Raw genomic sequence first — 26,961 nt, forward strand, 5'->3', positions numbered from 1 at the left:
CATCCCAGGCTTCTTTCACCATCTCCTTCAAACACATTAACTTACTTTATTCTGTGTTCTTAAAATTTGTAACATTAGATACTTGGAACTAAACGAAATACTGAAATACTTTAGTGTACTGTATTTTGTTGAAAACTCCATATGAAAGTATTCTTGTCACTATTTTTTGAGCAACCATGGATAGAAAATACAAAAGCCTTATCCTTTTTCAGATGAATTTAAGACAGTGGAAATAAACCAAACACCTTATTAGTTTATTCCCAGATAGGAAACAACAAGTCACTGCAAAAACTTTGTATCATGTACTGCATAGCCAGTCAGCAGACCTACCAGCTCCTGATTGATCCTATTTAATTCACCATGCTAAAAAATATACACACCCTTTATGCTTTACAATGGAAAAACTAGATTAAAAAAAAAATCCCCCTATGTGCATCCCAATAGCAAAGAACACAGTTTAGCCCAGTCACATTGGTAAAATTAGGCAATTTTGCTGCATTGCTTTTATAGTTACTTACCCACCAGATCACACCTTCTTTAAAACATATTTACTTTCCCCCCCAAAAAAAAGTTCAAGCTCCTCACACTGAATGTTTTTTACTGCTCACACATAAAGAAAAAGTATCTGGGAGTAATCTGCTTTTGGCATACACAATGGAATGTGGAAAGATACCTTGGAAATCAAATTGAAGCGAGTTCTAATATTTCTGTGTATATATATATATATATATATATATATATATACAAAGAGAGAGAGAGAGAGAGAGAGAGAGAGAGAGTTATTACTCACACCTTGCTATGATAATATGACTTGGCAAATACAGAGGGTCAAACGCCTCCCCTCTCCTCCCCTCCATATTGTGCTGCTATAATTGGTCACCAGCAATTTGACATAGAAAAGGTTTGTACATCTGCACTCAGCTGGCATGCATCCAGACAAGGCCTGGGGAGGGAGAACTTTGCAGGAGTCCCTGTTAGACACACACAGTTGGAAGAAAGCCTGCAAGACTGCAGATTAACAGTCTACAAAAAAACCCCACAACACCCAGACTATGTTGGTCACCTGAAAATCTTGTCCCCAGATTTCAAACCAGTCTGTCAGACACTAGACCTGGCAGTGCCTGAGGCTACTAGCATAGCTCTGTTTCCAGGCTGCTTAGATAACAACTGTGCAGCTAAGGGATGGACTGGGAGATGTTATTTTAAGTCGCAATTACTAGTTCATACCTTATCAAAAGAGCTAGATGAGCACAATCGGTGCTGCTAAATAGCTTCCCCTCCTCCTCTGAAAGAGCAACAAGCATTTTAATCATGGCAACTAAAGGCAGAGTAAATAGTACCAGGTGAAGAGTTCGGTGCACACTGCTGCTGCTACTACCCTAGGAAACTCCGGTACCTCCCGTTCTTTTCACAGGCAATCCTGCTGAAACAGGTTTGAACCACATCTCTCTTTTTTCTTGTAGAAATACTTACTCAGCCTCTTTCTTACAGTGAGAGAGGATCCAACTAAACCATCATGTTGTGGCAGTGCTCAAGGCAGAGGAATACACAGCAGCCTTCGCTTTTTAGCTGAGGACTGGGTAGTCCCAAATGCACACAAATGCAAAGCACATTGCACTTTCAAAACAATCACTGAGTGGCCAGGAGAAGTGTTAGAAACATGAGCAAGAAGGAAAAGCAGCACTATTGCACATCAGGTGAGGCAGAGCTTTAGAAGGGGTTAATAGCAAGGTGACGGAGTGCAAGGTATTCTCCATTTCCTATATACAAACTAATTCCAACATGAGAAAAAATGCTAACATCAGATCCAATATTAAAAGTCATTGCCATAGCACAGAATATTCTTCAGCAGGCAAGGTTAAGTGTTGAAGGACAGGTTGACCTTGCTACAAGTTCATCTAAAGTCATATGGCTGAATGAGGAAGCTGGGCACAAATAAGTAAGTTTTTACTTGCATGAATCCTTACACAGCTACACCTTGGCAATGGATTTCTCTTAGATCAGTCACACAGCTGCTACTAACAGCAGAGACTGGCCATCATAAATTTTATGCTCCCATACTGGTAGCACCTACAGTTTAAGAACAATGGTCCTATCAATCCTCCAGACCCACTACTGGCTACCAAATACAGTATTTTCCATCAAATATTTAATGAAATTAATTTTAATAGGATTTTATAGACCAGCTACAATCACTTAGCATGGCCTTTCAGACTACCGCGACTTTCAGAAGTCAGACATTATGTTACTTATTTTATTTACCATTAGAAAACTCTACATGCTGTAAAAAAAGTACATATGGCACCCAGCCACCATTGAAAAGGAAAGAACTGTGTGCTTTCCAGCTTTCTAAACTAGGTTCTGGAACATTTTCTTATAGTTTTGGTAACAAATCGTTGAAGAAGCTACTTTAAGGTTTTGTCTTTCTCCAATACTTATATTATGATCGGTTTTCCGCTCCCCTTCCTGAAAGAAAACCCACCAAAAGGTTGCAAGATTTTTACTTTTTTTTTCCTGGCAAGAAGATGCTGCTCTAAGACTGCGCCACACACAGACTGGATGAGCAGCCAACTGCTGAGTGGGAGGCTCATTAAAAAGGGCCATTTGCTTGCCATATGTCTCTTTCTTCTAGACAGACTAATTCTAGTCATTAGAATTTTAACCAGAAATGCAGATTAGCAAAGCAACTTTCTGCTAAAATGGCACCAGAAATTTTCATAAGCAGAGTATTGAGAACCACTTGGTGCTCAGAGCAAGTTCCCGGTTTGACATGGGAGCCCTGATCCCAAAGCAGGGTTGGTAGAGCACCTCATCATTGCAAGGCCAGCATTTCCCGACCTCCCAGTGGGGAGCCTTTGTCCCTCCATCTCTTTCTGCTCCTGCCATCCACCACCACCCAGGCTGCTGCTATTGTCTCCTGCTTCCTCCCTCCACCACCAATTTCCTCTCATTCCTCTCCCTCCCTACTACTGCCCTAACATTCCCACACCCAGCAGGATGACTACAGGAGTATAAGCTGACAAGATCAGCCAAACCTGTCAGCCATTGAGAAGTCTGTGCACTGTGCTCCCAGTTTAGGGAGGCAGCACAAGCACATCTGCTCCCAGCCACCTACCTACAATATCTCTTGCAGACCTTCGCGTCCACTGGATCCATAGGATTCTTTGACACCTTGGCGTATCTTTAACAGCATGTGTACTACCACACCACTACACAAGCACAGGTAACCCACAGTCACCCACAGGTTTCCTGCAGTGGACTAGCAGTCAGTCAGGGGAATCAAAGTGACAAGAAAGGAAAACAACCAACCAACCTCAACCCCAAAGGATTTCAAGTGTATCTCAGCCTCTTTTTTAGAATCAGATAAAGTAGTTTTTCAGATAGGAACATATGCATACTAGATCTTTTTATAAATATCAGTCTCTCTTCTATTTACATACTGCTTTAAGGTACTACCATTATGAATTCAAATTCAGGTTCTCGCTTAATTTTATTTAGAAAGTTTGTCTAAATTCACGTGTTATGTTACTATAGCAACTGTTCTCTTGGAGGGTTCAACAGCACTGCACAGGAAAAATCTGATACTATGAACAATTAGAAGTACTGACCATTTCCCCCATCCAACATCCCACAAGGTCTAGTGAAAGCTAAAGCTGATTTAATATGATACAGCAACTCCATTCCTATTCAGAGTATTTCTCATCCCATACCTCAAGATATGCTGTAGCCTTTCCCCTATACTGACTCTGAGGGATGTATCCTTCCCAGTAGTTGGCTCCGGGTTTCTAAGTCACATTCATAAGAATCCCTCAACTCAGATCCATGAATCTGTATTGCAGCACTACTTTGTTTTTCTTCTATTTTTGGGATGCCATTTGTGTAGCAAATGTCTTAATTCCCGCCACATTCTTTAAACCCTAGTAATTAATTTAGCAGGGACACAGTAGCTAAAGAACTGGGTTACGTAAGTCACCCTGCCCACCCATCTCACCAGTGTTCCACTTTTCCCATCAAGCTTCACAGTGATCCCACTTGGCCTACACAGACTTTTTACTTTTTGAGTTTGGAAACACAGAGGCTCATACGGCATTTTATCAGACAGTTTTCCCCAATCAGTACTTCCTGCCGAACACTCTTTCTCCTCCATAGACACACACTTCACAGTTGCCTATGTTCTAAAGGTTATTAATGGTGAAAAAAAAATTAAACAAAATATAAATAAACGAAGCCAGTTCTGGCAGAAGACAACAGATGAACTTCCCATGATTTTGAGGAAGACCTTCAGAAACCTTCAGATGTGATCTTGCATCCTAATCACGAGTCCCTCTTTCATTTTGTGCACAGGTGCAGCCATCATAATGAAAATGGGACCTTTCACACGATGAGCTGGTCCACAGGCAGTAAAAGACGGGTCAGGTGAGTACCATGAAACAACGTAACAAGGAAAAAACGCAGCCAGTTTGAATTACTTCAGCCACTCAAATGCAGCCAGCCAGCCTTGGCTGGCTATTCCCAGTCTACTGCAATACAGAATTCATGTGAGATGAACCAGAAAGGTTAAACCAGTGACAAATATTTAAAGAGTGTGCTGTGAAGGTGCCTCCCCTGAAAAACATAACCTTATTGGCATTTTGATTTAAAAGATTTTCTTACTTTACATAGGCTATCAACCATCCAAGATGACAGTAGCATCTGTCAGTGTTGTAGATTTTGTGATAGGTGGCTCAGCAGCCAGACATTCCTAGTTTGAGGACACTCCTGAAAGCCCTTATACAGTGTACGGTGTATTTCCTTCTTTTCCCCTGCTCTGTCTGCCTTTGGGATCAAACTGCACACTCTGGTTCAACAGAAGAGTTGAGTCTCACCTGCAGTAAAGGGAATGAGTGTAAGAAACAGTTTCATGTCTGTATGTAAAGCTGTGAAGAAGTTAACATATGCTTTCAGTATCCCTCTAACGTGTAAGTTCTTCAGAGTGAGAAGTTAAATATCCATGTTTCTCCTATTGAGTATGGTCACCTTTGCTATTACCGTTAATAGCTTCCCCCACACACACTGAAACAAGTTCACCTCTGCCAACCAAGAACAGAAAATATCTGCACAACAGCCCATGACAATAAAAAAAGCGAGTTTTTCCACTTCTTTAAGTTTCAAAGCTCACAGAAGTGCCTTTCCCTGACACAGCAGAATTACTGTCTTGGATCACAGGCTAAATTAAACACACAAATTACATTCTCCATATAAACAGTTATACATGACTTAAATAGCAGGGTTTTATTTTCCTATTGGCACCAATTGGTACAGTAGTTCAGTCAAAGCTTAAGACATCAGTGATGTCAGTTGCTTTAACAGGCAGCACTGACGTGACCAGCTCTCGTTCCCAGACGTGAAGTGTGCCGGTTTCCATGGGGAGGATGCTCCAAAGAATTCCTACCACACTTCCTATCAGTTGTTTTGAGCAGCAAATACTGGCTCCAGGGGAAAAAAAAAAGTCTGTTTGAGCATCCAAAAATTCACAGATGATGTCATCCCGCACAACAGATTTCTCTGAAGCTCCCTCCCCAAACACACATGACCTATCAAGACTCCTGCTCTACATTCCTGCCAGCTGGGTTCTGTATTTACAGAAGGGAAAGACATCAATAATTTTTGCCTTGCTTGTTTGCCATGTTAGCTCAGTTGTAACAGTTCCCCCTCCAGTCCCCAGAAGCAAAAGGGACAGTCTGTCTGAAAGAGATTTCATAGACTAATTATAGAAAGCTCATGGCAACTTCTTCCCTCACAAATTCCCATGCAGATTTAGTCCACGTAAAAAGTCAGAATATCAGCAAAGGAAAAAGTGGGGACGAACTTAAACAAAGTGAAGCCAAAAGTAGAAGAGCCAACCAGATGAAATGAAAAAAAAAGAAAAAAAAAAGGTATGCAGTAGACCATAACCAAATTCCTTAAGCATTAAAGACTGTACTTCTTTGCAAGAGTCTTCATCTGCTACCAGCATGCACTATGATCCAGGTAAGACTCATGCGACAGTTACACTGGTGACTGCATCATTCCTAGCAGTCACATGTGCTTGATTTCTTCCGCACCTGGTACTCTGTTTATATGAAAAATTCATGCAGGGTTATGTAAGAGATTAACAAAAGGTCTCATTATTCATATGAAAGATCAGCTCAAAACATAAAATTTTTTAGAATTTAATAAAAATTCTTCCTCTAAATTTGCACAGAAGGAAAAGCATATTTTTTTTAACTGATTAAACAGTGAGCATAGCCTTTACAACTACCTTCTCTTTATTCTCTTCTTCCATTAAGGGATAACTTCGAGGCCAGATGGGTGGTGCTAAAACTGTAAAATTCCTACTTCATGAAAACTGAAGTTCCAGATTGTAATTACAGACTATAGGCTAACAGACCTTCTTTGAGCTCCTTAACTACCCTTAAAAAATTTTAACTGTATGATTTTCTACGGGCCTGAACATCTAGTTCAGGGTAGGAAAGGTGTGAAGCAGTTTCACACCTAATTCATTACTCGTTTCAGTGCCTAGAAACACAGAGCTTCATCCCTTCCAAACCTTGCTGGCAGGAGCTCACCAACTGGGTAGGCTTATGTTCATCCACCTCCTCCCTTTTAAATTCTTAAGCTATACCTCATGAAAGAGGAGAATAGCTGCCTCTTGGGAACTCAGGAGCCACATTTCCAATTTCCTTGTGACTAGTTCTTAGGGCAGCCTCAAGGGGTCAGAAATGTGGGATCAGACGGAAACCTTGAGTGCAGCCTCTGATTCCCAGTAGGGATCAGCCTTTTAGTTTCAGCTTCCAAGTGGTTAAGTTAGGCAGCTTTTAAGACCCTTCTCTCAAGCACTTAAGTCTTTCCAGCATCACGTGAGCCCAGCACTCCACTGTACCAGCCAAGTAACTCAAGCAATGCCAAGCAAATCCTGTGTGATTCAGGCCATCTCCCAGTCTTCTGGGAACCAGTTTCCTGGCTGCTATTCGACCCTCCCCTCAACTGCAATCTTTCAAAATATCATCCTCCCCAGTCAATTTCTTTAGTACAAGCCTCCAGAGCTTTTTCCCAATTGATGCGACTCCAACCGTTTTCTTTGCTGCCCACAGAGATCTGAAACAAGAAAACAAAACAAAACAAAAAAACCCCACCACCTTACAGTGAATGCTTGTAAGGTCATAGCTGAATTTCAGCAAGTTTCAAGTTTGCAGACTTTGAGTAACAGCCAAGAACTGTGGAAGTCTGAGAGGAACATGTTATACTTGGAATCATCAGTTGTAAAAGCTTCAAGTTTTCACTCTCTCCTCCTACTCCTTTTCTCACAAATAAAACAAAAAGTTCAACACTGAGGCAACTCTTAGGTGTTTGTTGTTTTTTTTTAAGCAAGGGTAAGATTTTACTTGTGCCAGAAGAGAGAAGGATGGCTGTATCTAAAAGCGTGCACCTCTTTCCACCTAGTACCTCAACTGTAATAGTATTGAAAAATATCTCTTGTTGCAAGCTTTTGGTCCCTTTAAGGCACTAAGCAAAATCCCATGAAACCAAACACATTTTATAGTACAAACTGGTGTCTACAAACCACAGACTCTTAAATCCAGGTTAGAAATAGAGAAAATGCAAGTATTTTCTTTCCATGAACTTCTGGGACTTAATCAGACTTTTCCTCTATCACTTGGAATACTACTACCCTGTAAACTAACCCTACTGCTCTTGTTACATCAAAGAGCAGCAGCCTTTGAGAGCTGCAAATGCTACAGCAGTTCCAGTTTTGCTGCCTGGTCCATCTGAAATATCTGAAAGGTAGATTTGGAAATAAAAGAGAGTTGAATGTGGTTTCACTAAAAAGCTGAATACAAACTTTGATATATCCACCCACCAAACTGAGCATCAAGCAAATTCTACAAGTTCTGTAGGGGATATCAGGAATCTCATAGGCATAAGGCTGTATATGCACAAAGACAGAAACAGTCTCACAGTCTGCTGAGTTTAATTTATGAAGATGGTAACTTTGCAAGCAAACAAATAAAAAAAATAAAAGAGAAGCCCCCATACATACACATTCCTTAATTGTTATAAAACAAAATGCAAAGTAGAAGAGATTCTCTAACACAGATGGTACGACAAAAAGGGAATATTTCATTAAAATTAGGTAAAAAGCTGCTACTTGGCCAGACTGGCTAGTGGGGGGACGTGAAAAAACAGGAAGAAGAAGTGTACCCACAAATACAAAAGGAATAAGCAATTTTTGCCAGCAATTTTATTGACTTCATTTTGATTCTGTGATTTGCTATTGCACTGTAGATCAATGGAGAAGTGTTTTCCAATATTTAAACGGGCACAGAAAATATCTGAAATAACAGACAGACAGGACCATGGGAAAGTCTGACAGCAACTAAACTTGTTGAAGGTAACTCTTTGAAAAAAAAAAAAATGGATATTTGCTCAGAACAGCTCATCCATTATTTCAAGGTGACAGGTTTGAAAAATCCATGAATAAGAAGAGCTTCTAGACTACAAAGCTGTGATTTCCTGAAATAGAAAAACTAAGTCTTTAGTGGGGAAAAATGAGGTAGCAACTAAACTAAAATCAAGTCGATAAATATATTTTAAGGCATAATCATGTCCCTGACAGAAAAGCATGGAATTATGCCTTATAAGGAGTTACAGGTGTTTCAGACACTACTGATCTCCAGCTTAGAGCTGAAGATGCAAGCACTGTTCAGGAAAATGAATGTCCTCTCTTTTTGCAATATCCAGGCACTACTCTACAATCAGACTTTTAGATGAATACCAAACAGACTTACTTCTATATGTTTATTGAGATAAAAGGGTTGCAGTTCTCAGGAAACTTCACACAGTCAAGTGTTCAGAGCTAAAGAAGTCACATCTCTTTTAAAAACACAAAGACTAAATGCTGGTGCAATGCTTTCCTTTAGGAGCAGTACCTGTGAAAAAAAGCTTTCAAGCCTCCAGTTGCTTTTCAGACTGTACAACTCTTTTCAAGAAAAAAAACCCAAACCAAAACAAAATAAAACTTGGGTACCAGGGGGGTTAAACACATGAGTAGATTGTTTTCTTGCTTTTCTTCTGAGGACATCCATTCATTAATCATTTACCAACCCACAGACACATGGCAGCCTGCCTCTCTCAGAAGCACTGAATTTGGGCCCTGTTCTCCAGAAAGTGATATTCAGCTGTAGAGCACAAAAGCCCCAGGAGAACTATGTGATAGCTGGGTGCCAAGTTAAGTTCAAAGCAAAACACAAATTAAAATGCAAAACACATTTTGTATCAGGGAGTGGTGTACCTGTTGGCTAGAAAGGACTCACTTAAGTTCTCTATTCCAGAACAGTGTCCCTCCCTGTCTCAGATCTCACCCACCTCTTTGAACTTAAAATTACCCCATCAGAGCTGTACTGCTCAACTCCCACAGAAGAACAGGCATAGCTCTCCCTGGTACCACCTGCTCTTCCCAGGGAGGCAACAGCCCAGACAAAGGGCTCTTTGTCCGACATCACCTTCCTTGACCAGCAAACACCATCAAATTGCACCTGAGGCAGTGGAGAGTCTAAACTGAATGTAAGACAAGGAGGCTCCCCCTCTGTCCCCAAAGTCAGTTGGCAGCAAATGCCATAATACCAATGAGCAAAGGATGTGTGCCAGTCTAATGTTTTCTCTTCTATCCAGGGCTGGGAAGAGAGCACACTTACACAAGATCCAACATACTACAATCATCTAAGAGTGTTCAGCATCACCAAAGCAAAAATCAGAGGTCTTCCAGACCTTGGATGCATCAGGTTCAGGGTGGGTACTGAGAAATAGCAGCTGTTGCCATCATCAAGACAATTAGGAGATGCCTAACTCACACCACACTCCAGTGCTTTCCTCCCTCAGTGCCCAATGGCCAGCTCTCCCAGAGCGGGCAGCAGCAGGCCTGCAGGGACAGCAAAACTGTGCCTTTGGACCTGAGAAGCTTCTGCAGCTGCACATTGTAAAATCTCAGGGATTTTGCTCTACCCTGCTCCACCACTGCCAAGGCAAGCTCACTCATGAGAAGACCTGCAGAGAGTGTCTACCTCTGTGTTAGCAGGACACCATGAGGAACAGGCTCATCAGGTAGCACTCCATGATTAACAAATCAAACCTGTAGAAACAGGTTTCAGTACAACAGTTTGTTGTACACCAATTCCAACACCAGAGAAGGGACTTCTGACTCATTCCCACCCGACACCCCACCTGGGGAAGGTTCACATGACAGGATTTTATATTTCCTCATTTAAATGACATTAAGAGAGCTATCAGCACACTTAGGTATGCAGCTGGACAGGGCATCAGTGATTACTCTGTACTAGCAATCGCACACCTTCACTCTGTGGTGGGGAGGTGTGAGTTGACAGGAATATTTCCAGCACTCCGGATGCATCATAGTGTGGCACACCCTGGAATAGGGTGTTACTTTCCAACACCTTTCGTCATCACTTGCCTCCTGTGACCACACAGACGGCAGCAGAGACACAAGAGGTCTCCTCCAGACCCTGGGTAAAGCCGAGTAGAAGCTTAAAGAAAAAGAAAAGGACTTTTATGTTTGTATGTTTGTCTTTTTTAGAACATCATCTCAAAGGAACAGCTTTGCTCTCAGAACGGAAAAAAACCTCAAACAGACAGTAGAGAAAATGAACCCTCAGTTGCAACAGCAGAGATAAGGCCCTAAAAAAACCAACAGTAAAAGTCTTGTTATGATTTGATTAAATGTGGGAGTGAGTATTTGGGGCAGAATAACCTAGATGCTGCCAACCCATCCCAAAGTACTTTTTCTTCCATTGCATGCCCTCACCAAAACTAGCACAATCCGTGGAAGAAAAGGTTGTCTGTGTAGGTGGGGGTGTGCACACACTCCACTGCTCTCTGTGCTGCTTTTCCTGTACAGCAAGTTTTAGGCAACTACATCCAACTTGATCATCAACTTTCACATCAATAATCTGCGCACATAAAGAATTGTGGCCATGTAGTACAGGTGTTTAAAATGGACTGAACCTAAGCCATTTACAATCAGAGCAGACCACCTCTGTGCCTTGATGAGTCCTCAAAAAAGCTTTTGATAGTTTTGAGCTGTAGAGCCCTGGAAAGTAATGAAAGAAGAGTCAGACAACAACTGAGGGGCAGAGTATTAAAAACTCTCAGACAGTGTCTTCAATGCCTTTCAGTTATCACAAAATACATTTGAGATGTAGTCATCAGCACTCTGGGACACATTTTCCTACTCAGATACCTCTGCAGAGGAATGAGAGGCTGTGTGAGCAGCAGCAGAGCAAAGCATAATTCTGCAAGATACCAACATCTTCCAAATTCAGATCATAAACCAGTATTTTCCAGAGGCTAACCCTCAGTACGTGGCAGTTTCTGAACTTTCAAGTATTTTCATCTCATTTATCAAGTTAAAGATTACAGTGCTGCCTAAGAAAAAAGTAACAGTAACATTTAACATCAACTGGAGGGTATTGGTAATACATGCTCGCTTTTAGAGCAGAAATTCAGTATTAAGGATATCACAGTACCAGGAACAAAACAAAACTAGTTCAGACAGAGAGCTGATAAGACCTTCCTATAAGTATCAAGTATGAATTGTGTACCTGAGGAAAGCAAAGGACACCAAAGCAATGTCCATTTGCTCCAATGGTTTACCTTGGACTATTGTGAAGTCCACTCTTTCATGCCAAGGCAGGGCACTATCAGGACATTAATTTTTATGTGCTCTCTATTCTATATGTACATGAAAACTTCTGTTGCTTTAGGAGCCAGAAACACATTAGTCATTTGGTTTAAGTTACATAAAAATTGAACTCAATACTATATTAATTTTTACTCTAAAGAGAAGCAGATTGGAGAGAGTATTCAAGATGGAATGGTTAGACTAAAAGCTGTCATATATGACTGTTCTTTAACAGCAAATGCAAAAATTAACCATATTTGCCATCCCCAACAGAAATGACCAGGATAGCAGTTTCCCAGTAAGGAAAGGACCATCAGCAAGACTGAAGAACTTGGTTTCTCTTAATGAAATTTCACTTAAATGTGAAACACATCGTTTTCCTTCTTTAACAAGGTTTTATTGTATTTGTTGTATTGCATTGTTTAATAAGTGTATCAGAACCTGATTAAGCTCGTAGCAAAATAAGATTTACTTCATGCTCATATTTTTACATGTGAATGATGACTTTGTGGTACTTAAGGCCACAATCTCAGGAGAATAACAACAGTTTCAACTTCTCTTCCTGCTCAACTGTTGCAATCAAAATTATGCTGCAATTTGTGACTTAAAAAAAAGGTATTCCACTAAAGTAAAAACAAACCTAGAAAGTACTGAGCTCTTATGTTCCCTCTCTGAGGGTCATTCTGGTAAGCGGTACATCTTACTTGACAGAAGTTTAAAATTTAAGCATGCAAAAAGTCAGTCCTATAATCCAAAATTTATATAGCATTACAGTTTACAAACATTTGCCTACAAGGACATAAAATCCCTCCTCTAAAACCAAAAACTAATGGCTGAGCCCCATATCAACATTCTGCCAACTGTTCTAGTTGTGCTTTCTGCAAAGACAGAAAGCTCTCACATGCAAACAGAGAGCTGTGCCAGCCAGCTCACACAGCAATCATCACCTGACGGCACTACCTTTTGGTAGCTGCAAGTCCTTCTCAGAAAGGTAAAGATTCTGGAGCACCTGCCACCTCCCAGCCTTCTCAGAGATCAGTGCAGAGCAGAGCCCCAGCTCACTCCAGAGGCAGCTGCATAACTCTGTCAGGTCAGCACCAAGCCCAGCAATTTAAACTTGGCCTTTTTAGTGCAGGGTTCTGGATCCTGAGAGCAGTGAACACAAGGCAGTACACAGCACAGCACTGAAAGCACACTCACTGTTAGCCTGTAGATCTCTGTACAGTTCTCCACAGCAGCACAAGTTAACTTTAGGGTATGGAAGACATCTCTAAATGCATCCAAGCACCAGACTGCAGCGCTTTCCTAACTAATCCTTCATATGCTTAGATTCCTCTCTCCTTTCATGTAGGCAAGCCCATCAGACATGCTCTGATTCTGCAAGTTAGCACTGACCATTTTCGTGAAATTCCTTTGGCAGCATCAGAGTCCATCACATATTCAGTAAGCGCCCTCAGTACGTGGCAGTTTCTGAACTTTCAAGTATTTTCATCTCATTAACAAAGGTTTTGTGGCAGGGAACTTTCTGGAAATTGACAGCAAAATGTAGTCTGCCAACTAGACACACACTCTTTTTCTGCATTAACACAAGCCAGGAAGAAAAGCTCATTAACATTTTTGTAGTATCTTAGGGGACAGATTTTGATTTTGCTGGTGTCTGTGTAAATTTAAGCTACGAATGAATGGAAATATGGAGAGTCAGGAAACCCTGCTTAGCAGAACTTTGTTAACTTGAAAAATGAAGGATCAACTTCAGAAAACCTTTCAAGAGTCAATCTTCTTTCATGCCAATAACCATTTTATTTTCTGTTCTCTTTCTTCCAGGAATCTGTGAGGATTTTAAAATGCGGCATTCAGTTTGAAGGAAGAGAAATGTTTATCTGTCCACAGCACTGGAGCTTATGCAGCCAGGACACGTAAAATAAAAAAGTCAATGTTACTAAGCATAAGCACTAAAAGCTGTTTATACTAGGAAAGTTAAATTCAGAAAGTTTTAAAGCCACATCTATTATGACGTCTATATGCCATCAGACCCAGTTTTTACATGCATCTTAAAAAAAAAAAAATTAACCTTCCAGAAGCAAACTCCAAGGACAAACAGTACATAAGAAGGCAAGTGGTGCAAGTTTCATGTCTGAAATAGGGTGCACCACAGCAGTTACAGCAGTGGTGAGATTGACAGAAAGCATTTCAGCCAGGTCTTGTACACCTCAGCACACTCTCACTGCACCAGTGTTTTAAAGGAGACTGTAACAGAGCTGAGTACATTACTCAATTGACAAGTGTTTATACAGAAGACCAAGTAAAACACTAAGCCCCTGCCTTTACTTTGTAGCCATGGCTCTTTCAGTTCACACTTTCCAGCTTTTAAAGTTTTCTATCTACCGCGATAAGATAAGCATTTCCTACTCACATAGTATTGTTCTATTCAGCTCGTGAATAAGGACATTAAACAGCAGGGAACAGTATTAAAAATAATTTCCTGGGAAAGTAAAAGTAATTTGAAATCATAAAATAAATATGGATTAGTTGCATCATAGCTACTTGGAACAACAGTATTTACTACATCATCCAAAAAGGCTGACAGTGACAAGGAACTACTGAGGAGTGTTAGTTTAAAAACTATGCTATTATTACAAAGGGTCCCTTGCTTTTAACATGGAAATACTAAAAAAATACCCCTCCAGCTTGAGTATGCAACAAAGTGTAAAACCCGTTCCATCTTTGTCCAAACATTTCAAGGCATTTTCAAGCTTTCGCACTTGTGTCTCCACATTCACAGATGAGAAGTGCTGGCAACTCATTATGCTCAAATTGAAATCAATTCCTCTACATAGCTACATGTTCTGTTAATATGCTGCTCAATGAAATACATATATTTAGTAGCAAATCAGTATCTCTTGTGCTCTGCAACATTACTAAAAAGTTAAGTCACAGACAGTGGCATCAGAGGCTGAGCTTCACTCTGTCAAATGAAGTCATCATTGTAAGTGGTAGGCAATTCATTCTTCTTGAATTTGCATTTCAGGTCAACAATAGCTTTACCTGCATAATGTACAGGGATTTCTATCTTTGGCCCTATGACGTAGTGACCCTCCTCCAGACTGTGAGCTGTAATTGTTGTCCACTGTCGACATGAATGAATCAGAAGATGATCGCTCTCCCGAAGACCTTCTACAGTTTCTCCTGCAAAACAGATGTAGGGGTTTTTTTAAAAAAAACAGACTTATTGCATGAAGAATTAGGAAAACTTCACAACAAGCATTTTATTCTCATTGGTCCTTATTTTTTCCAGACTTCTGATATTTAAAAATCCAATTAAATAGATTTCAATTCTAGAGAGTATTTGATTTTGCAGCATAAGCACTTTACCATCCAGAAAACAAACATAAAGCAGAACAACTCAGAGCATGCATACAATAATATAGAGACACAATTCAGATTACTCAGTAGTGGCTCTGGGGCTCCTTTTTCAGCTTACTGCATAAACAGACTTTTCATATTTCTATTTCTGTCTGCCTATCACACTTCATACAAATGCTTAAGAGGTCTTTTAATTTTTAAATAAAGGGAAAACCCCGACATATTCATATGTTAAAAGATCAGCATCACACCATCCTACAGCCACCTGAAGCCAAGTCTTGTTCATTACTATGAAGTAACTGGATATCACACTTGCAGGTACAGAGATATCATCTTTGTCATTCTATGCCTTTGCAAGTCACTGCCTAATTAGCCATTCATAGGCCTGTAAACTTAATCCTATCACTTAATGAGGAGAAAAAAAATTCAATGCACACCCAAGTCCCCTCCCAAAGAGAAATTCTACCAGAAGCCCCCCCAGACAATGTGTAGCTCATCTTTGTAAGGCCCTCTCTCATACTCTGGTGTCTGTCAAATCAATCCCAAACACAGTCAGAGATACAGCTCTCCTTTCTTCCCCTGTCCCTACCAACTCCTCTTCATTTCTGCAGAGTATTCTCCCCTTTACAGTTTGCAGCATCAGATCAGGACTAGAGTGCATTGCTTGGTTTTAGACAGACCACTCAAAATTCCAGCTATACATCTCAAGCACGATACACAAAAAAATTTCACAGAGCAGGATGTATCATAGCAGACTGCTCTTACACATCTGCAGTCCTGCCCACCATGCTTCTGCATTAAATACAAAAAACCCAGCCTTTCTCAAGGTGTCTTTAAAGCAGTCATTTGAACTCTCAAGAACACTCAGTAGACTCTAAACACGGGCCAAGAATAATGGAGCTTTAAATTTCATTTCCCTTCTCTCCCACCAGCCCTCTGCAGCTACAGCCAAAAATAACGCAAGTAGTTTAGCCCTGAAATCAAGTTTGGACAAAACCCATCCCCTTCAGCTACTACAACAAACTACACTTTCTCCTCACTGTCCTCTGATATTCCTAAAAGTCAGTGGAAGAATGAGAATTTCCTCAGCCTGGGGCAGAAGACATTTCCCTTATTCAATCCCTGCAGAGGAGAGCTACTTCCCACTGAGATTTTTATTTGCCCACAACAGGCACTCTTTTCCACCGTAGGCAACAGCTACTACACACCCCATTCCTGCCTGATTTCATGCTCCCATTCTATCAGAAAACATCCTCCTACACGATTCAAAACACAGCAACTGGCGTGTATGAGAATTGTTAGATCTTAAATCAGAAGAGACCATTACGACCATCTGCTCCAACACCCTTTGGCCACAGGATTTTGCTTGTTTTCTCCAGAAACTTGGATTTGGCTAAACAAAGGAGAGACCTGGTCCAACCTGCAGATTCAAATAGATAGACTTTCCTGAGTCTGCTGTTCATGGCCTGTTAAACCTTAAAAAAGTTCCTGTTTTGCAGATTTGGGTCTTTAACTTACAACAGTGTGTAAACTGCTATTACGGGGTTGTAGAAGAGGAACAAAAAAAAATTTTAAAAAATCAAAAGCTATACAGAGTTCCTTAATACTAGTCATTTTTGCTCCCATGAAGGTACAATTTCCAGGTTTCCTTCTTTTTCACAGCACAGAAGGTAGCTTCCAGGTAAACAGGCCGTTTCATGAACTGGTTTCCAAGTGTTCCTTGAACCACATCCCTTGGCAACCCAGACAGGCAGGCTGCTTAACACCAGCTCCTGATCCCTGGGAAGCACTTCCCCTCCACCCACACTGGCATAAGGGACCTTGGAAAGTCTAGGGAAGAGTGGCAAAACTGCCATACAGCACCAGAGAACTCTTCGGCCCCAACCATATCTTGAAAGAAATTCAGATATATTTGTTGGAGGGGTCATGCATCTGTTAAATTTTAGTAAATTATCAGACCTTGAGCATCTCCTGTTTTCTGCTCACAGGGAAACTCCTAATACGTATAAAAATTATCTTCAGTGGCTGAAATTTTGAGGGAAAGCACAATAATAATAATAATAATAAATGGTGTTACTTGAAACTCATGTTTCAGTTCAGACTGTTACACTTATGCTTCCTATAATCCATGGCAACAAGTAATTATTTTGTCCCACAACAAAATCAAACTAATGACACCTAAGGGAAGATTTAGTGTTTTACTAGTTTCACTGCCAGTAGTAAACAAATTTGGAATAAAATAAAAAGCATCTCTGGTATGCTTTTTCTCTGCCTTACAATCTGTAGGTATAATTTCAGATCATTACCTAAAGGAAGGCTGGATTCTAAATCCAGGATTGCAGGGAAGTAATTACAGTATGGGTCACTCTCAAAGAGTGTGAAATATGAGAAACATATTCTCAGGAAAATAAAGACACCCATTATGAAAAGGTGCTTCCAGTCATGGCTCACATGCCATGATCTGTTAAAGTGGTTACTCCACTAAAACTGGGTGGGACAGGTGAGTGTAAAAAGAGATTAGTAAGGCAGGCCCAAGACTAACTACGTAATTGAGTCTGCAGCTGGAAGTAGCTGTATTTTTTAAACAGAACCTTGGAAACCACAATTCTTATTATAACAATTATTTGCTGCAACCAATTACACAGGAAACGAATTTTGTGCTTTGCCACAGGAGACTGAGCCAAGGAGAGAAGGTGGAGCAGATGTGACAGGGAGGTGACATTCCCCCTGGCTCCCTCACAATAGGAAGGTCTGTTCTTACCAAGCCCTGATCTTTCCTAACCATGGGCGAGACAGATTCCTGGGGTTGCTTTATAGGAAGAGGCTCCTTGCCACCAAGGAAATAATGGACTCACAAAAACACCTGGCTAATGATGGTCTCCATGCTACAGGAGGAAAACGTGACTGAGGACAAAAGAATATGGCAACACATACTCTCTTCTTTCTTCTTTTTTCTTCTAGTCTGTCTCCCCCATAAGACTTGCTCGCTGCTTTTAAAGTGGTTTCTTCCAGGTAAGAGACACCTCTGACACTTGCTACACGACTTGGCTCCCAGCCCAACCCAGCCCAGACTTAGCCCTTTACACTTCTTGGCCAACTGTACTTTGCAAAACAGCCACACACATTCAATCTGATTTCCCCCCCACCTCAGTAACACAAGTTATGCAAGCCTTCCATTAATCACATTTCAGCTATGTGGGAGAGAACTCGGCAATCCTCACATTCACCAACTATGCAACTTGGTTCTCACCTATTCAACATACTCCTACGCCGCTACTTACATAAAAACAAGATGCCATGAGAAAACAGAGAACACAGGCCACTCATCTTCAGTAGTAGTTTTGTCTCTTATGATCCAGTACGGATTAGCTCTATCTTTTCATCCTCTCTTCCTCGCCGCCCCACATGCCTGTAATATAATTAAACCACTACAAAGAATCTACAGGCAAATATTTGTGTTGTTTTTCTTCCCCCCAAATAAATGTCAGAAAAGCAAAGAACTACAACGTGCAACTCCCCACCCTACTCCAAGTTGTCTACCTCTTTCCAAATATGAGTCAAGTTTATTCATAATCATGCCTGAGACTAAGAAACCCATGATTCGCTAACAGTGCCTAAACCCTAAATAAAGTGTCAACACCCATCCTTGCCTGAGATTAAAAGCCTCACACTTCTGAACTGAAAACTTAGCCTGTATGTTCTGTCATAAGCTGTCCTCCCACAAGCACAATTCGGGCTACTTCACCCTGCACCACCAAAGCAGCACTGCAACAGGTCTTCATGTGTTCATTGTTCATTGCAAACAAGATTCACTATCATTTTTTAATTACATGACCCATTTCCACAAAATTCCTATAAACCTCTAACATTGTAAACAACACCCTTGTTGAAGGGCAGTCGCAGGGGGAATGCTGACCGGGAAAGGAAAATTGTTCGCATGTTGATACAGCTGTAAAAAAAGGTAGTTTCTTAATCAAGAGTTGCCTGCTTATTAAATACCACCTACATTAAATACCAATACTTTAATAATTCTTTCCAGTTCCAAAACTGGATCATCCATATTTGGCAAATCTTGGCTCTGTCACTGTAAACACTCCAATTTCAAATTAACAGCTAACAACTGTAGCAAGACTGGGAGCAGGACACCTTGATCTACAAATTCAGAGATGAATTTCTATTTTCACTTGCAGTTTTTAAGAACCAAGTGAGAAAACAGAGGTCAACTATGTGCAGGGACTGAATTTATAAATGTCAAAGCTGCAGCACAGAAGGAAGCAAGCACTGACCTCCCTGCAAGTAGTTGCCACTGTTTACTTTCTAAAGACATACACTTTTATTTATTTTAGCCTTTCACAATTCCCAAATGTCTAGGGTAAAGCCTCGGGGGTAGAACTGAGACCACTCCATTTTTGAAGGGTTTGAGCACTCCCACCTCCTCTTTGCTTCCTTCTGGGTCATAGAATATCTCAAATTGGAAGGGACCCACAAGGATCATAAACTCAACTCTTTACTTCTCGCAAGACTGCCTAAGACTAAACCATATGACTAAGAGTATTGTCAAGATGCTCCTTGAACTGACAGGTTTGGTGCCTTGACCACTTCCGTGGAAAGCCTGTTCCAGTGACCGACCACCCTCTTAGTGAAGAGCCTTTTCCTAATATCCCATTACAGTCCATAAAAGAAAATTCACACAGGTCCCACATATTATGCTTGCCAAAGACAACAGTGACTTTTCAACACCAACCACTAAAGAAAATTCATCAAACAAATGAAAAAAATCCCAAAAAACAACGACTTTAAAGGTTCTCCTCCTAGTATCAAAAAACTAACATTCCAGTCACTGCAAAACGTTCAGGCCAATATGACTCATTCACTCACAGAAACTACACTGCTAAAAATAAGCACTGATCTACAGGAATATAAACGCTTTATAATGCCACACACTGTCATCATGGCTAAGAGTTTGCATCAATGCTTTAAAGCATAAGCTTTGTGTCTGGGGACATTAAAATAGTAGGTAACAAGGTAATTCAGAGAAAGAGAAGTCGCATGCAAGGTTCCAGTAACGTAACAGATTCCATTTGCACACACCAGATGAACTAGATACCATTTCCTCCTGCCAGGAAGATGGTTATGGAGACATTCCACTCATCTCATTCATCATAGAAGACTGAAAAGTGAGCTTAATGCTGTCCCTTGCACATCAGTTCAAGCATGCTGAATTTTCTCTTCCTGGATTAAAAAGGCTGACAGAAGAGAGTTCACAAGAAACTTAAGATGGTTTTTGTGAAATAAGTGGTGAAGAAGAAGCCTACAAAACCCCAGGGAAAACTCAGCAAGACTTAGGGCCATGTGTTTTCATTAAGCCTAAACACCATCTGCATGCAAGGCAACAGATGCTGTACAATTAAGTGCATCACCCAGACTGTCTTGGTCAGCTAAGTAGGTGGTGAGTTTAATTATTCCATCTAATGGTCCACAATCACATTATATATTATTAAACAGAAAAATCTCAGCAATATTAAAATCATTTCAGTGGGTGCTCAGTCAGGTACCTACAAAACCACACAAGAGAATAACTTCAACTTTATCCCCACTCAAGTTTGCACTAACATTTATTAGGAATGAAGGGTTAATTGGTGCAACTGCAAAAAGAAGTGGTTGGCTGGTCAGGTGAGCAGTCTGCTGCACAGTAACTATGCAGAACTGTCAGCATGTGGGCAGTGTTACAAGGGAAGAAGGTTTATTTTGCAACAACTGAAAGCTAAGAGATGAAATTATTAGAAGCCGGAAAAAAGAAACAAGTGAGGTTCTTTGTTATTTATCATGCTGTCCCCACACCGAGGAGCCCTACTGACACGGTATCTGCTCCACTGGGCATGCAGCTTCACTGGAGGTTGAGGACCTAACAAGCCATACATTAACACACACCTTAAAACTATCCTACTGCATCACGAAAAACAAAGGACAGCCCCAGTCAGTATGAAATGAAGTTACAATCTATTGTTAAAAAAGAAAAGGCAAAAAGAAAAACCAAAAAACCAGTATGACAGACTTCATGACTGTGCAAAGAGATGTTTCGGGTCAGAGGGAGGTCACACTGCTAGCACAAATATAAATGCCAGTGCTGCTTTTCCAAGCCAAAAGAAGGAACCTACAACACCATGCACTAATAAACTTATAAAAGCTGTCTTGTTTTTGGAAAGGCAAACTTGAGTTCCTACTCAAGTGACAGCTAGTCACATAGCTCACACATGGTAACACCTTAAGATGAATTCAATTCCTTTTCACCATTCTGGAAGATCCACAGCAGGTAAAAGCTAAAGCCAAGGCTTCCTTTCAGCACAAAAGTTCAGGGGTCCCTCATATAAAAAATGGGAAGCTCAGGGCCCAGTGCCAATGAGACAGCACACCTGAAGAGTCCATACACAGGTCAGAAATACCCAGCAGTGCACAGCGAGCACCTATGAACTGCAGGCACTGCACACACCAGCTTCAGCCTCCTTGGCAGTGAGGGGCTGTGAGCATCACAGGTACTTGCAAGCCTTTCTAAGGTATGCTTTGCAATGTGGCCAGGTGCTAATACCAGGCTAGGTACCACAACATCCTTTTGTCTTTTTTTAGAAAAATAACAAACCCAACCAACCAATCAACCCACCAAAACCAAATGAAACCAAAACCAAAACCAAACAAAAAACCCCAAAACAAAACAAAACAAACCCAACCAAAAACCAACAACAAAAAACCCCCAATCATAACTCAGAGCCATTCTCATCTGGGAGTCTGTGTTTTGTCTCACTGGCAGACTCATCCTTTACATAATCTTCAAACAGCTCTCAGCACTTTGGTTCTTGTTTAGCCAGTTATTCGTTTGGGCTTCTGATCTCTTGAAATACAACACGACAAAAACCAAGGCATAAGGATCCACAGAAAAACAACAGACAGCAAATTCTTGTTCCACACAAAACAAGTAAGCCAAAAAAGATCAAGATATATGTCAGGTTGCATCATGAAGAGTTCACTGTTAATTTCAATTTGGACTCCTTAGATTCAGAGGGACACAGAAGCACCACTAGTGCTCAAGCAGCACTGCACTGAGTATGTTGCTTTCATGGTAGTAAGAGTACAAGTTCTCTGGAAAACACACACAAAAAGCTCCACCCAAATTGCTAGCATGGGCAACAGGTCAATGGAAGAGAACTCCAAGTTGTCAATTTTCCAAACTCTTTGAGTCTTGGCATCTATTTTCATTGCAGCCTGAACTAAAAGAGCAGCATGAATTCTTTCACTTAGGGAACAAGACTATATGCCTAAATAACCCTCTGTGGTTTTAATACATGCAATGGAGGAGAAACAAAAGAAATTAATATGTGACAACTCAGTAGAAGACAGACCTAGCATATTCTGTTTGTTAACCAAACACCTGCATTGCCATCATACATGACTATCTGAGGGCAGTTGTCATCAAGGAGATGAAAGAAACAAGTGAGCAAATGCCCTTTTTTCCATTAGAAACATGGACTTCATCTGAAGTCAGAATGGTCTTGCTGTTTTAGGCAGACTGAAACTGCAACAGTGAGCAGGACAGCTTCCATCCGACTTCCACATGGCTGTCAACACATGATCCTTCACCACGTCCAGCACTCAGTCCTATTACTGCTACCACATCTCACGGGCACAACAGCTGCCTCTTCTCCTACAGAGCATTTCACTAATACTTAAAGTTTTCTTCTTTTATAAGGAGAAGTTTGGCATTTACATTTTGGGAGAAGAAACAAAAAGTTCTTTCTAAGCCCGAATATTCAAATTAGGACAAATCATTTTATTTTATTATTATTTAGCAGGTCATGCAACCCCTCCTCATGACAACTTCTACCTGAACTCTGAGGGAGGGTGGAGGAAGTCAAACCTTTTGTTTTCTGCATGCTGCATCATACTCCAGAGTATCTGTTGGGTATTTACCAATGGAGACATACCTCAATGAATGTCAAAGACTAATAAATATTAAATTAGGGTGGTTTGCTTGCTTAAGCTTTGGCACTGTACTTAGTTACTGAGTCAAATCTCCATGAGCTGTTCAGCCTGCCAGTGCTATTTCTTCCGCAAAAGCACTGGTCTATATGTAGGTCAGTGGAAAAAGTTCATTAGGTAGAGAACAACATCCAAATTTTCCAGCCATAAGTAGCAACGGGAATTTGTATGGAAAAAATTCACATCCCTGTAATGTCCCTCAAAGGAAGGAAAGAAAACCCCGGAAATATTTTGTTACATGATAAAGCCTACTTGTAGCAACATCAGACCTACATGAATTGAATTTTTTTTCTTTTTGTTTTTTTTTTTTGGTCACTATGACTGAACAGATGCTTGGAAAAGTTACTCTTGCATAAAATGCCTAATGGGAGAGAAGTAAAAAGGGCATGCAATTGTAGAAAACACTGCTACTGAAGAAAACTGCTCTGAAAGCCTCTCCATGTTATCAGTCTCACTTTGTTATTCCATACAGATACAAAAAAATTAAAATCTAGCTGATCAGACAAACTTCCTTGTTTAAAGAAAAGCAAAACAACTTGCAGGGGAGTATATCATACAAAGTCTAAATACAGACTGCCAGTGAGTTAAAAGGGTATAAATATTGTAATTTCTAGGAGCAAATGTTGTAGTTTCTAGGAGTAAGATAAAAAATAAAACAACAGCCAAAACAAACCCAACCCATGTTAAAATTTAAACATCCCAGAGCTATAAAACATAGTGTACTAAATTTTTAATTTAAAGTAGGCAGATTCATTAGGAAAGCCTGACAGTGGTCTCATCTGACTGTGTCTGAGCATAGGGGAAAAGATGAAAGCAGAGGGCTCAGTGCCCAGCTACAGAATCTTTGGAGCTTGCCACACAAGTATCTGGAATAAAAATTCCAGTTATATCTAGGACGGTTGATAATCAGCCTCACTTTTCAGCTTCCTGTCTTCCTTCTCAAACAAATTCCCAAGCAGTTTTCAATATGTGCTTCCATTTAACACTTCCATTCCTGCAGCACATTCATTTGTGCTGCTTCCTATTGTCTGGATAAACCAGTAGTTCTATCATGATTCAAACTGTGACCTAACAGCCCTCTCTCAAAAAAAAAAATCCAAATATTGACTTAACCTTCCATCAGCTTCATAGACTCCACATCTTCCAGTGGATGACAAGTTCCCCTTGACAACATAAGGATTCATACTTATTTTGATTTTAAGATGAGTTATATGCTTCCTTCTTTTGCCAAAAGCAAGAAAAGGGAAAAAGTTGCTAGTAAAGGAGGGAAGATCAGACAAAATTACTTGAAAATCTTGGGTGCTGTCTCTCAAATTAAGATTCAACCCAGTGGTCTTTAGAGTTGCTTTTTACACTACAAAACAGGTAAAAAGTGCTTTTTAAAGTTTTAAAAATATTTTTATTTGAGCCACAGGAGAGCCCAGGCATTGAAGCCAGCTCAGGTTGCGCCTCAAACTCACCAAGAGTTTCACACAATGTCTCTGTTACTCCGCTGCAGAGACAAGGCAGGAAATGTCCATGAGACTCATCCAACCCCATCGAGCCCAGATTGAGACATGCAGCTGCCCAAAAGCTGCTTATCTGCAGCAAGATCTGTCACCAGCAATTACACTTGTCTCAGCTTTGGATGGTGGAGGGAGAGACACTGAATATTCTTGTAGCTTCATGAAGAGCTGGGCAAGATGCTCTTACCCAAAAATGCTTTGTCCAAGATGAAGCCTCTTCCCACTGTACACCTCTTCCCTTGGATGAAACGCAACTGCTGTTGGCTACACCGCAACAATTTTCAGTTGTCTGCACAGGACATCTAGTTTGCGTCACCAACCCTACCTGCTTAGCAAGGAAGGAACAAGGACAGCATCACCCTCAGACTGCCTAATATTACTACTTGGGGTACTTCAGGTATTGATGTAATCCTTCAGTCTCACACTACTGTGATCAAACTTTGCTCTGGGTGACCATTAAATATTTCACAATCAGCAGAAAGGAAATAAGGCTTTATTTCTGCAATTTCCAATCCCTCTGCAAAAGCCTGATACAATCAAATTGCTTCAATCCAACTGATCCTGAACTTAAATTATCATCCACTAATACCTAACAAGAGAGCAGAGACTCCCATCCCCCTATTCTTTTAATGCCTGCCAGCAAGAAGACTGATTTATTTCTTTAGGATTAGCATTTTGCTATTGGAATGACTGGATATACCAGTACTGTTGCAACAAATCAGCATAAACCATAATCTCATTACAAAGCTATGGGACAGATTAATCCACTGAAAAATTCAGTTTGTTCCAAGACAAGGTTTTCTCTAGCCACAAATACAGAGATGGCATCTCAGTGAGTCTTCAAAAAAAACCTGTTTGACCTACTGCAGGGAAGAGAAGGACAAATATTTTAAGTAAGCAGTAAGTGGAATTTCAGTGCCACTGCCACCAATGGTAAACACCCTGCTGACTTTAGCAATCTCACAGTTTGAACCCTGGCATCTTGCTTTCTTTGTGTTCATAAGAAAACTAGTGAGAAAAAAAGAAAGAGCAGTAACAACACAGATTTCATTGAGCTTTGTTTGTGTTTATTTCAAGCCTTCATAACAAACATCCCAGAATGAGAAACCTTACTTTTTATGAATTCAAGCGAAACAAGCCAAAACACATCTTTCAACACAGACTGCTCTCCACTCCCACACAGGGGGGAAAAAAACTACTCGGTACAACAACATCGTAACATTCACATTCCAAAACACAGTAACTTTCTGCTGCTATCATAATTACTCTTCTTATTAATATTGAGCATCATCAGATGTAACTGCAGATTTGCTGTATCCTCATGACAGATTTAGTTCTAAGATTGATTCAACAAAACAGTCATGCACCATGGTTACTTACAAACCATCTAGAAAATCTCAGTAATTCTTTAAGTTATTCTGATACCCTGCAACATGTTGAATAGTGCCAACTATTCAACATGCTAATCATGGTATCTTATATTTGAAAGAAAAAAAACTGGAAAAAAAAAATCTTAGATTCACTCGACTCACTAAAAACTGAGATTCTTACAGAAGAAAGCTTTCTGGTTTTGAAGTCACCTAAAACCACAAATCTGAAGGGTTAAGAATAATAGCAAGTCATGACCAGCTTTAAGTACACTTAAAATGGTCACAGAAAAGAAATTGAAGAGAAAGCTAAGTAACTTTTCATTGCATGCAACAGAAGTTCCAGCCTTGTTACCGTAGAGAAGGAGAGAAAGGAATTATGTTGATCTCATGTTTAGCTTATTTTCCATTTTGAATTCTCATGACCAAAGTTGAGGGGGTAAAAAAAATTAAAATATTTATCTGCCCTTTGCAATCACAGCACCAGGCCTGGAAATGAGGAATCCGAAGAGTAACTTTCATAAGCAGTCTGATAGGTACAGATATAGAGAACGACAGCACTACCCAACCAAAAGAAAAATACCACAGTAATGAGACCTCTGAGCAGCCTGCTGCCATCCAAAATCAGCTCCTTTAAATACTTAATTAAGAGAGCCGAGGTTTTCTTTCATTAGAGGCAGGCATTCCTCATGCTAGAGAGCTCCTGCTCAGACGTGTCTATAAATACTGTGAGGTCCACTGGAGGATACACTTCCAAGTGCCTGTTTAGCATCAGGTGCCTAACTGGAGAAGCGTAATACTCAAAGAGGTGGGAGGTCAGCACTTAGCATTGCACTGCATGCTGTTACTGACTTCCTATTTATTTCCAAGCATAGACACAGAATGGTTGCTTTAGTTGACCAAACTGGAGGGAGCTTCACACCTTAGCTGCTGCAGTCATCTCTCACCCTGTGTAGTGGTCAGGGAAGACTGGCTAAAGCTC

General features: G+C 40.5%; 2 protein-coding genes across 3 annotated transcripts in view; both read right to left on the reverse strand.

The window, feature by feature from the left end:
• The window catches only part of GAREM1 (GRB2 associated regulator of MAPK1 subtype 1), a 99,303-nt gene that overhangs the window by 61,128 nt on the left and 11,214 nt on the right, over positions 1–26,961 (reverse strand). The window contains exon 2 of one of the 2 annotated variants that reach the window (XM_051769673.1): positions 14,759–14,899. In XM_051769673.1, coding sequence (XP_051625633.1) covers positions 14,759–14,899 — 141 coding nt within the window. Of the gene's footprint in view, positions 1–14,758; positions 14,900–26,961 lie in introns of those variants that run through there. The other variant, XM_051769690.1, reaches the window with a different exon arrangement.
• LOC127461960 (ras-related protein Rab-10-like) overlaps positions 14,787–26,961 on the reverse strand; it is a 60,385-nt gene continuing 48,210 nt past the window's right edge. Inside the window, exon 6 of the mRNA XM_051770200.1 lies at positions 14,787–14,899. Coding sequence (XP_051626160.1) covers positions 14,888–14,899 — 12 coding nt within the window. The 3' untranslated portion in view covers positions 14,787–14,887. The remainder of the gene's footprint in view (positions 14,900–26,961) is intronic.

Source organism: Manacus candei, unplaced genomic scaffold (assembly GCF_025592945.1).
Source record: "Manacus candei isolate 608988 ecotype Guabito, Panama unplaced genomic scaffold, ASM2559294v1 h1tg000008l, whole genome shotgun sequence".
In the NCBI taxonomy this organism is placed as follows: domain Eukaryota; kingdom Metazoa; phylum Chordata; class Aves; order Passeriformes; family Pipridae; genus Manacus; species Manacus candei.